General features: G+C 46.6%; 1 protein-coding gene across 15 annotated transcripts; it reads right to left on the bottom strand.

Moving 5' to 3' along the window:
- Positions 1–7,081: 7,081 nt before the first annotated feature.
- On the bottom strand, positions 7,082–11,273 carry LOC123043669 (uncharacterized). 15 transcript variants are annotated; one of them, XR_006419477.1, is made up of 6 exons: positions 10,830–11,273; positions 9,836–9,987; positions 9,724–9,743; positions 9,471–9,652; positions 8,321–8,424; positions 7,082–8,084 (listed from the first exon to the last, which is right to left on the bottom strand). XR_006419477.1 is itself a non-coding variant. In XM_044466189.1 (4 exons), the coding sequence occupies exons 1-4, from the start codon at positions 10,915–10,917 to the stop codon at positions 7,961–7,963; spliced, it is 468 nt and encodes a 155-aa protein (XP_044322124.1). In that variant the 5' UTR covers positions 10,918–11,273; the 3' UTR covers positions 7,082–7,960. The 15 variants fall into 15 exon arrangements, 1 of the variants encoding a protein (XP_044322124.1); XR_006419481.1 differs by having other exon boundaries at positions 9,724–9,987; XR_006419474.1 differs by having other exon boundaries at positions 8,321–9,652; positions 9,829–9,987.
- Between the last annotated feature and the right edge of the window lie 335 nt (positions 11,274–11,608).

The following is an 11,608-nucleotide window of genomic DNA, read 5'->3' as shown; positions in this document are numbered from 1 at the left end:
GACTATATTAGCCCCTCTGGTCCATGGAGGAAGGCAGGTTGCAATTCCCCTTTCCTAGTTTAGAGTAGAACCCTAATCATTGTACTCTCAAGACGGGGTATCTTACCTCTTGATCTATCAAATTACCCATCAATTCTGCTAGTTCTTCCGTTGAGTTTGATTAATTTGAGAAGATTGTATCATTCCGGTCAAGTAGATCCTCACACGGGCTGATGGCGTGCAGTTCGGGGGCCCGAACTGGACCGTGCAGCTGGGGCGGAGAGACGCTCTTACGGCAATCCCGAGCATCAACCTTTTCTCGTGAATACGCATTGTTGCGTATCTTTACATTGATAGGGTGGAAGAGAAGTTACAGTGTGTGCATCCCTAGGGGTCGTACGCTAGTAGGCATCCCACATGGTGCAATTGAGCATGGAAGAGGTTGCTCTGCCTCGATACAAGATGTTCAAGATGCGGGAATCACTACTTCTAATCCTTTGGCTCTGGCACTAGCCCACAGGCGGGCCTCGTCCCGGATAGATCGAGCAAGGTCATCATGCGATGGCCGTAGGTTGTCAAAGACCGCAACATTACAATGCTTCCAGAGAGACCAAGCGACGAGAGCTATGAGGGAGTTGGTTCCCTTGCGCAGGCTGGGCGGAGCGGCGCTGGCAGTGTCGGTCCACCAGGTGAAGAAGCACGCCACGATGGATGGCGGCGGAGTCGGCAGTCTACACCATGATAGAATTTCGTGCCATGTGATTCTGGAGAAGACGCTTTGCACAGTAGGTGATCCAGAGTCTCGAGCTCTTGGTCGTAGAACTTGCATAGGGGTTCATGTGGGCGTCCATGGCGGGCACGCCGCTCGGCAGTCCAGCAGCGATCCATGGAGACAAGCCAAAGGAAGAACTTGGCGGTGGCCCAGGTACGCCAGAAGGGTGCATTGATCGAACCAGCAAACGGTGCCTTGCAGGCCGAGCCGGCAGTGTAGATGTCGTTACTAGTCCACTTCTAGGCGATCTTGTCGGGCTCAATAGATAGCTGCACTCTCTGAATCTGGCGCCAAAGCTCGACCTACTCGACAGCAGCGGTGGGACCCATGGCACCGTGGATGTCCCGAATCCAGAGGCCACCTTGAAGGGCATCACAGAAAAGTCTCTGGCGGCGCCGTCTCCGCGGGACAAGCGGGATCAGGGTCGGAGCGATCTCAACGACAGAGGAGCCCTCGATCTAGTGATCGCACCAGAAACATAAGGTCCTTGTGTCATGGGGCCAGGACCATGCTTGAGGCCTACTGGCAGTCACATGAGAAATACAACTCAGTGTAAGAAAGAAGCCTTGGCCACATCCTAAAGTATGGCTTAGTTTAGTTTGAGGGAAGATCTGGCGGTTGAAATTGCCTTAGAGCGAGGAGGCCCAGTGTGTGCGGGGCATCAACCGTTCGTAGACATGGAGGGAGATGGGTGATCATACTAGACATGGACCCAAAGGAGGAATGGAACCTAGATGCCTAGATTTGAGGAACTTTGCACCTGTTAGACAATGTCTTCTTATAAATGAACTCCAACATACCATCCAAAAGTTGGGCAATATCAAGAAGTTGTCCCGGGCCTATGCATCTAGAGGGACACCAAGTACGTCTATAGTTGTAACACTTCTTGATCGGGGGTTTTCTGGAAGCAACATCATATGGAGTGTATACAGATTTGTGGCATCAAATCTATTGGTGCCCATTGAAATTAATATTTATTGAAGTAAACAAATCTTCACATCCAATCCTGCAATTATTTTCAATAAGAAGTTACACAACTAGATTCACCCGCAAAAAAAAGCTACACAACTAGATTTATCACTTCTTAATTCCATTGCTTAGCGACACCGAGGAGAGCCAGCGAGCAACTAAGCGTGGCCAGATCCCGGTCAGCTAAGACCATCTTGTACAAAGGCGAAGATGAGCCGACGGGCTGCAAGTTACGAGCACAATCGTCGATTGCAGCGGCAACATCCTTGCAGTCATGCTTGAAGGTTTGGAACCAGCAAGTGTACGCGGCATTATCATATAACCGTGGCGATTGTCCTTTTGACTTTGTCGAAGCCATCGAGGAGATGATATTAATCTTGAGTCTCTTGAAATTTTAACTTGGATGAATAGACTACACCCTGATTGTATATTGGTTACTTTTTTTGAGAAATTATATATCGGTTACTAAGTGGGAGACAGCGACGGCGGCGGCTGCACTTCCTCTTGTACCTCCAGCTCTCCTCTCAGTCCCCTTCCTGCTTGTTCGTACATTCAGCTACCCAAATACTCCCGGCCGGGGCATGTGCTATATATTTCGTGAGATCATAGGAGGTTCTTACCAGGTTACGTTCGACTAATGTCGACGTATAAATATATTGCCTAGTCTCTTCCATCATATCAGTCTTTTGGTTAAATTGACTAGAGCATGCATTTCTACATGGTATCGGAGCCAAGAGGTCTTGAGCTTAATCAAATTGTTGCCCACTTTCAGTCCACATCTAGGCATGTGTATTTCTTAGTCTTTTTTATCAGATCGGTTTTTTGGTTGCATTGACTAGAACATGCACTTTTACACTACTACCGGCCGGGGCGTTTGAGGATACAACTTTTCTGGTTCATTGCATTATTCTTGAAGTTGGTGAGTCGTCAGGCCAGCTATATTGTTTCCTCCCGTAGAAAGTGAGTTCATTTGTGGATTAACGTCCCTGTGAGGTCATCTCGTACATATGGCCTCTTTGCTGAATGCTTGACTGCAGTTTCTAAGTCCAAATTATCAAGTATCCTGGGTAAAATACCCCAGCTGTAACATGTAACATGGGGCACTGTATTAGCCCCTGTTTTTCTCTTGACAAGAATTTGACCCTCTCGAAGCCTATTGATCTTTGGCCCTCCCGTGCATCAATCTTTCGGCCGGTGAATTAAATCTTCTTGATAAAACAAGACTTCTGTTAGGAAAAAAGCCTAATATCTGATCAGCCTGCTAATATGCCATGCTATTTATTGCTCCATCGTCCGCGGCAATGGAATTGTCTTAGCACTGCACCAGTTTTGCTATAGAACCAGTACAAGTTAGACTTGTGCCTGGCATTTTAGAGAGTTATGGTTCTGATCTTTGTTATCAAACTGATTGGTTTATTCATCCACTGGTTTACAATATACGCAAGGAGATGTTAGGTTCTGTAAAATATGAAAAGCACGCTCGTGGTTTAATTGAGTCGACCAGCAAACAATACATCGCAATTTACCTAGATTGGATGACTCTATGAGGCTGGGGGGAGGGGGGGGCAGTGCCCCCCCCCCCCAAAGGAAATTTTTGTAGGAGGCCTTAGATTATAATTTTCTTTACCATTTGCCCCTAGCAGCAGCATCTTTCTCCTTCTGCTTTGACTATTGACGCGGACGCGTGTGTGTTGCAGGGCTGCGACGGTTCAGTACTCCTCGACGACACTGCCAACTTCACCGGCGAGAAGAACGCAGCGCCGAACGCGAAGTCGGTGCGCGGCTACGAGATCATAGACGGCATCGAGACTCGGGTCGAGGCCTCCTGCAACGCCACCGTCTCATGCGAAGACGTCCTGGCCCTCGCCGCATGTGATGTCGTCACCCTGATACGCCGGCATCAAGGCTCAACTATGTTTTTCTTGTATACGGCTACGCCATGCTCTCTGGACTTCGACTAACGCTGGGTGACGGGCTAGCAAAGGACCTGAACCCAGGCGATACTGAAAGAGAAGATAGTGCAGAAGGATTTTGTCAAGGACGGCTGAGATGGCAAGATAATGTTCAACGGCTCGGATTGCTCCTCACCGTTTCACTCAAACTGTTATTGTTACTGGCCGTTGTAACAGTAGTTCCTTTTACCACGCTGAGCTGTAAAGAGACTATACTAGCCCCTCTGGTCCATGGAGAAAGGCAGGTTGTAATTCCCCTTTCCTAGTTTAGAGTAGAACCCTACTCATTGTACTCTCAAGACGGGGTATCTTACCTCTTGATCTATCAAATTACCCATAAATTCCACTAGTTTTTCCGCGGAGTTTGACTGATTTGAGTAGATCGTATCATTGCGGTCAAGTAGATCCTCACACGGGCTGATGGCGTGCAGTTCGGGGGCCCGAACTGGACCGTGCAGCTGGGGTGGAGAGACGCTCTCACGGCAATCCTGAGCGTCAACCTTTTCTCGTGAATACGCATTGTTGCATATCTTTGCATTGATAGGGTGGAAGAGAAGTTACAGTGTGTGCATCCCTAGGGGTCGTCGCTAGTAGGCATCCCACAGGGTGCAATCCATATTGGATGACTCCTATGAGGCCAGGGGGCGCTGCCCCCCCCCCCCCCCCCAAGGAATTTTTTTAGGAGGGCTTAGATTATAATTTTCTTTAGCATTTGCCCCACCAAACACTGATGACTTGTGTTTCGCCCTCAATGATTTTCGGCAGCTCCGTCACCGGTGGTAGAGGTAGACTAGAAGAGTAGCAGCATCATCTTTCTCCTTCTGCTTCGACTATTGACGCGGGCGCGCGAGTGTTGCAGGGCTGCGACGGTTCCATACTCCTCGACGACACGGCCAACTTCACCGGCGAGAAGAACGCAGCGCCGAACGCGAAGTCGGTGCGTGGCTACGAGATCATAGACGGCATCGAGACTCGCATCGAGGCCTCCTGCAACGCCACCATCTCATGCGAAGACGTCCTGGCCCTCGCCGCTCGTGACTCCGTCAGCCTGATACGCCGGCATCAAGGCTCAACTATGTTTTTCTTGTATACAGCTACGCCATGCTCTCTGGACTTCGACTAACGTTGGGTGACGGGCTATCAGAGAACCTGAACCCAGGCAACACTGAAAGAGAAGATAGTGCAGAAGGATTTTGTCAAACGATGGCTGAGATGGCAAGATAATGTTCAAGGATTGCTCCTCACCGTTTCACTCAAACTATTACTGTTACTGGCCATTGTAACAGTAGTTTCTTTTACCAGGTTGAGCTGTAAAGAGTTTATATTAGCCCCTCTGGTCCATGGAGGAAGGCGGGTTGTAATTCCCCTTTCCTAGTTTAGAGTAGAACCCTACTCATTGTACTCTCAAGACGGGGTATCTTACCTCTTGATCTATCAAATTAGCCATCAATTCCGCTAGTTCTTCCGCTGAGTTTGATTGATTTGAGTAGATTGTGTCATTCCTATCAAGTAGATCCTCACACAGGCTGATGGCGTGCAGTTCGGGGGCCCGAACTGGACCGTGCAGCTGGGGCGGAGAGACGCTCTTACGGCAATCCCAAGCGTCAACCTTTTCTCGTAAATACACATTGTTGCGTATCTTTACATTGATAGTGTGGAAGAGAAGTTACAGCGTGTGCATCCCTAGGGGTCGTACGCTAGTAGGCATCCCACATGGTGTGATTGAGCATGGAAGAGGTTGCTCAGCCTCGATACAAGATGTTCAGGATGCGGGAATAACTACTTCTAATCCTTTGGCTACGACACGAGCCCACAGACGGGCCTCGTCCCAGATAGATCGAGCAAGGTCATCATGCGATGGTCGTAGGTTGTCAAAGACCGCAGCATTACGGTGCTTCCAGAGAGACCAAGCGACGAGAGCTATGAGGGAGTTGGTTCCCTTGCGCAGGCTGGGCGGAGCGGCGCTGGCGGTGCCGGTCCACCAGGTGAAGAAGCGCGCCACGATGGATGGCGGCGGAGTCGGCAGTCTACACCACGATAGAATTTCGTGCCATGTGATTCTGGAGAAGACGCATTGCACCAATAGGTGATCCAGGGTCTCGAGCTCTTGGTCGCAGAACTTGCATAGGGGTTCATGTGGGAGTCCATGGCGAGCACGCCGCTTGGCAGTCCAACAGCGATCCATGGAGGCAAGCCAAAGGAAGAACTTGGCGGTGGCCCAGGTACGCCGGATGAGACGCCAGAAGGGTGCATTGATCGAACTAGCGAACAGGGCCTTGCAGGCCGAGCCGACAGTGTAGATGCCATTACTAGTCCACTTCTAGGCGATCTTGTCGGGCTCGGTAGATAGCTGCACTCTCTGAATCTGGCGCCAAAGCTCGACCTACTCAACAGCAGCGGCGGGGCCCATGGCACCGTGGATGTCCCGAATCCATAGGCCACCTTGAAGGGCATCACAGACAAGTCTCTGGCGGCACCGTCTCCACGGGACAAACGGGATCAGGGTCGCAGCGATCTCAGGGACAGACGAGCCCTCGATCGAGTGATCGCAGAGAAACGGAAGGTCCTTGTGTCATGGGGCCAGGACCATGCTTGAGGCCTACTGGCAGTCACATGAGAAACACAACTCAGGGTAAGAAAGAAGCCTTGGCCACATCCTAAATTATGGCTTAGATTAGTTTGAGGGAAGACCTGGCGGTTGAAATCGACTTAGAGCGAGGAGGCCAAGAGTGTGCAGGGCATCAACCGTTCGTAGACATGGAGGGAGATGGGTGAACAGACTAGACATGGACCCAAAGGAGGAATGGAACGTAGATGCCTAGATTTCGGAGGAACTTTGCAACTGTTAGAAAATGTCTTCCGATAAATGAACTAGAACATGCCATCCAAAAGTTGAGCAATATTAAGAAGTTGTCCCGGGCCTATGCATCTAGAGGGACACCAAGTACGTAGTTGTAACACCCTTGATTGGGACTAGTGGTTGGGGCACACCCTGGTGCTCCTCCCGAGCGGAAGCTCTGCGGTGCCAGGTAGGTGGCAACCATATGGCTGGCCTCCAACAAAATGGACAAGCTTAACCACAATTAGTAACAACTAATAAGCCTTGTAATGTCCCACTTGTTATCTCAAAGGGCATGATGTGAAACTTCATTAAAATACAGGGAAGATTTTACAGGATCAGTTATAAGAGAACATGAATTTAGAGGGTCAATTTTCAAGAAAACAATGATGCAACTGTAAGCATAGCTTCAAAGATCATGATGAGTACACTACCCACATAATACACTGGGCGGAAGCTCTACGGTGCTAGGTAGGTGGCAACCATTTCAATTTTCTTTTTGTGTTGTGTTTGGCATATGGCTGGCCTCCAACAAAATGGACGAGCTTAACCACAATCAGTAACAACTAATAAGCCTTGTAATGTCCCACTTGTTATCTCAAAGGGCATGGTGTGAAACTTCATTAAAATACAAGGAAGATTTTACAGGATCGGTTATAAGAGAACATGAATTTAGAGGGTCAATTTTCAAGAAAACAATGATGCAACTGTAAGCATAGCTTCAGAGATCATGATGAGTACACTACCCACATAATACACTCTCAGCAAGGAGAAAACAACAAGAACATGATTCAAAACAAGAAAAGCAACTTGCAGCTCTCCAGGATACCTCATCAATAGATAGCCTCAAACTCCAGCAAAATTCTATTATGTCAAAGATCCTGACATTGTGTTCTTTCCAAAAAAAATCATCGGTCCACTGATGTTGTTTTCAAACAGCTCGCTATGAAGATGCGAAGATCCATTGTTATGCTGGAATTTTTTGTGTGTAATTTGACAAAGTCTGCACTCGGTACCAAGTTGCAATAGTACTTCAGGTTGCAAATGGAATGATGTGCCGCACAAAGCATTAACTCAAAAAATACCTGAACAACAAATTCACGCCTTCCACAATCCAGGAACATGTCTGCAGTCCAATCAACTCCTGATCTTATTTAGTTGTCAACAAGAACTCTTGATCTTATTTTATCCCTCGTTGTGCTAAAGCTTAGCTGATCTCTTGAGGTGAACGATCAACTTCATTGAACCAAAGGCATGTGAAGAGATTGGTGATGGTATGTGCTCTCCTATAATTACACAACCCTCAGGGAATCTGTTCAAGATAAATGTATCCCTTATGTTCTCAGGAGAAATATTTCTATATCAGAATTCAGCGAGAAGAACCATTTGCAGCTTGCAATAAGGAGCTTAGCTGATGAATAATGGGTTAACCCTCTGTCTTGTAGAACTTTATTTGGTTATCGATTGAAGCATTATCATACTTCCAGCCTTGTTGGCCTCAGCTTCCTCAAAGACATCAAAGCGTCTATAATACCTGGAAATAGTGAAGCGCACATTTTTCCTCCACAAGAATCTGCAGCATGGCAGTGTATACAGAATCAAAATAATAAAAAGTCAAAATCTAGAAAAGAGTAGATTTAATATTAAAGTAAGAATATGGTGCAGCTTGGATCTCTTAATACAACAGATAGAGCATAAGTGGCACTGGCAACAAGCAAACTTACTTTTTGACGGCATACTTTCATTGAGTTGTGTGCAGAGTAGTTTATAAGTAGCAGACAGAGGTCAGGAAGAGAACGTGATGTTTACCTCTTTAACAGCTGATAAGGATCCTTCACAAGTTTAAGTTTCCCATCGATACAGAGTGAATACCGCACATTAGGAAAGAGCCGATGAAGTAATAGTTTTGGAACCTAAATATCACAAGGGATTCAGTTAAAAAATTATAACAAGGAAAATACACAATTAGGAAAAAAATTCGCTCATGCTGATTCGCATTAAGCATGGCATTTCAATTAAAAAATTACCACAAGGAAAATACGTGATTAGGAAAACAATTCGCTCATGCTGATTCACATTAAGCATGGCATACTCATCTCGTCTTTCAACAGAACGGAAAGATGGTTGTGGAGTCAAGAAACTTTTCACACTGACCCAATGCAGAAAAGAATGAAAACATGTTGGATCAGCTATCTAGATAAGAGCGCATGTTGCTTTTAGAAGATTGCGTAAAATTATATTTGCAACTAAATTTTAGTTTACATTGCCCGCTAAGCTGAATTTTAACTTGTGCACAATCTCCATGCCAGAAGTAACTGGCACCAAAAAGATTCAATTAGGAAAATCAAATAACCTAATGTACAGTACAGCAGCGGCGAAGCCAGCTTCAAAACTCTGTCGGTTCAGTAGTATTTTTTTTTATTTTCTTCACAATGAACTGCACAGTGATTTTAGGCTGATTTTCACGAAAGTTGTTGGGTCAGGAAAAGGTTGTGCACAACAACCACCCGCCACAGCCTGATTCTTTTCGTATTATCAACAGTAGGGATCTTCTTTATTGCAGCTTCAGTTTCTTCATCCAGAAACATGAAGAAGCAAACAATATCTTTTGAAAATGTACTGATGTTTTCTGGTCGTTGCATTATATCATAATTCTCTGAGAAAAACAAATAAGAAAGTTCACACACGATGTGCAATTAGCACCGGCATGGAAACATGACAACATGCAAATATAATTGGCATAGAAAAGAGGATGCAGTTCCCAAAAATAGCAGAAGCAAATGTCCCCTGGCACTGCCGCATCTCAGACAGACCAGCTTCATCTACATCGAATGCAGTATCGAGACCATGTATCTTCCCCCCTCACAGATCTTAATATAAAGAAAAGGTTAGCGATACAACACACAGTGATCATATAAATGTACAAGAGTTAAATCATTTGAGTCATACAAGGACATACCCACAATGTAGTGTCATCGAGTCTTTTATGTCATATAAGACATATCTCGTTGTTCCAGGGATGGATAACCACAAAATAAAGAACCACTATTGGACCTATGAGTACCAAATTGTCTTCGGACAGATGAGCAGCTGGCATCAATGCCAGGCCCTGGTCAACAGGCACATAACAAACAGGACATGCTACACAAGTTTAAAATTATCAGATTTAGAACTTTCTTGTAACTCTGAATTGGACTGGTGAGACTACTTACACCCTTGTCGAGTGCGTCTCCTATCAATAGATGGAGGAGAAAATGAGAAATTTTCACAAGGATAGTGCTCTAGATGAATAGCTGGTAGGAAACTCCGTGAAAGACCTCGAACCTTTTCATGGCTGATGTCCAACTGTTTTCCTGTCCGTGATGTTGTATCCGAATCATTTCCACTCAAAGAGGTCGTCCATACAGGATTGACAAAGCTCCTAACATGATCAGAAAATCCCAGCATGGTCTTGGTACCAGGTGTTGCAATTTCATCTACAACCAACCAAAAAAAGATTTTGTGGTTCAGTACTCAAAGATACATAAGTAAAAAAATGTAGAAATAATACAACAGATACTGGTTATGCTTTACTTTGTTACAACTAAAATGTAGATTAGATCAATTTAGCTATTACTCAAAAGAGAATGTTTAGCAGACAACATTACACGCAAACGACATATGAAAAGAAATACCATGTCATCTATAAGGGTTAGACAAACAGATATTGAGTAAAATCATCAACATCTACTACGAGAAACTGTACTGATTATGGCCCCTTGCTCTAAGAAGCATAGGCAGCTTCTTTAGAACAGCAGGAACGGCAGCTACAAAAAGTTGATGAATTAGGGGCTGTTTGGATCGCAGCCGTTAGCAGCCCTGCCAATTTTTTGGTCGTTGACCCACTCAATGGCAAGCATTTGGTTGGAAGCCAAAATTCCGGATCTGCGCCAAAGTTTTGGTCGTGCGTTCAGTTTTTGCGCCAGGTTGTTGGCGAGCCTGCGGTGGCAAAATCCTGCGCCAAACAATTGGCTAGCCCCAAGTTGGTAAGGCTGGCATGGGCGTCAACCAAACAGACCCTCATTGGCACGGTCTGTACTTTAACAAATGCTTTGTGAATGCACCAGACTCAAAGGAATCAACCATAGCAACTCTCTTTTTTCTTAAGGAACCAAATTAACTCTAGGAAGGGGCTAATGGCTTCTACACATTCTATCAGCATTAAATATTAGATGATAGAAGGCAAATCAGTTAACCATGGAAACAATTAGTGTGCAAACATCAGTTCACGGCAGCAAACATAACCCAGTTCGTCGCTATGAGCCTTTGCGCTGCTTACCTCGCCGCTGCAGCCATGGATCTGGAGCTCGGGAGAGAAGGGGGTGCATCCGAGGCACGGGAGCGTCGTCCAGGAGGCACAGCAGCATGAGAGAGCACGGCAAGAGACAGAGACGACCGGGCCAAGGCGCTGTAGCATCACCGGCAACGAGGAGGTCGACCGCGGAGGGGAGGCGGAGGCAGCTAGGAGGGAGGTCGAGGAAGAGGAGGGAGGGACTGGTGGGGGCGTGGGTGTGGAGGTTAGGTTTTTACCGAACGGCGGCTGGCTCGAGGCGGGGCGGCTGGCAGACGCGGCGTCGGCAGCGGCGAGCATGGAGAAGGGAAGAAGGGGGCGCGGCGGCGGCGGCAGGAGAGGAGGCGGGGTTCGCTGGGGGAGACGGGTTAGGTCACAGGCATCGCTACGCAGCTACTCGGTCGCTCGCTTCTTTTTCTCTCGCTCGCTCGCTTCTTTTTCTCTCGCTCGCTCGCTTCTTTGCACTCGCGCGCTCGGTTTTTTATTTTCACCTCACAGAGTAAAGGTCAACTTGGATGTGCACAACGCCTCCCCCACGCCCCGTGCGCCCAAAGCCACGACAGTGCGCACATTGCGCGATTCTTATTGTGTTTAATTTTTCTGGAAGCAACATCATATGGAATGTATACAGATTTGTGGCATCAAATCTATTGGTGCCCATTGAAATTTATATTTATTGAAGTAAACAAATCTTCACATCCAATCATGCAATTATTTTCAATAAGAAGTTACACAACTAGATTCACCCGCAAAAAAAATTACACAGC

Source organism: Triticum aestivum, chromosome 2B, assembly GCF_018294505.1.
Source record: "Triticum aestivum cultivar Chinese Spring chromosome 2B, IWGSC CS RefSeq v2.1, whole genome shotgun sequence".
Taxonomy (NCBI): Eukaryota; Viridiplantae; Streptophyta; class Magnoliopsida; order Poales; family Poaceae; genus Triticum; species Triticum aestivum.
This window is presented reverse-complemented; position numbering and strand designations above follow the sequence as displayed.

Bases quoted from the DNA above. Each gene is read 5' to 3' on its own strand.
- LOC123043669 (XM_044466189.1), bottom strand. From the start codon at position 10,917: ATGCTGCTGTGCCTCCTGGACGACGCTCCCGTGCCTCGGATGCACCCC. The intron at 9,988-10,829 runs GTAAGCAGCGCA...GGTTGGTTGTAG, and splicing joins TCCATGGCTGCAGCGGCGAG to ATGAAATTGCAACACCTGGT. The intron at 8,425-9,835 runs GTTCGAGGTCTT...TGTGATATTTAG, and splicing joins TGGACATCAGCCATGAAAAG to GTTCCAAAACTATTACTTCA.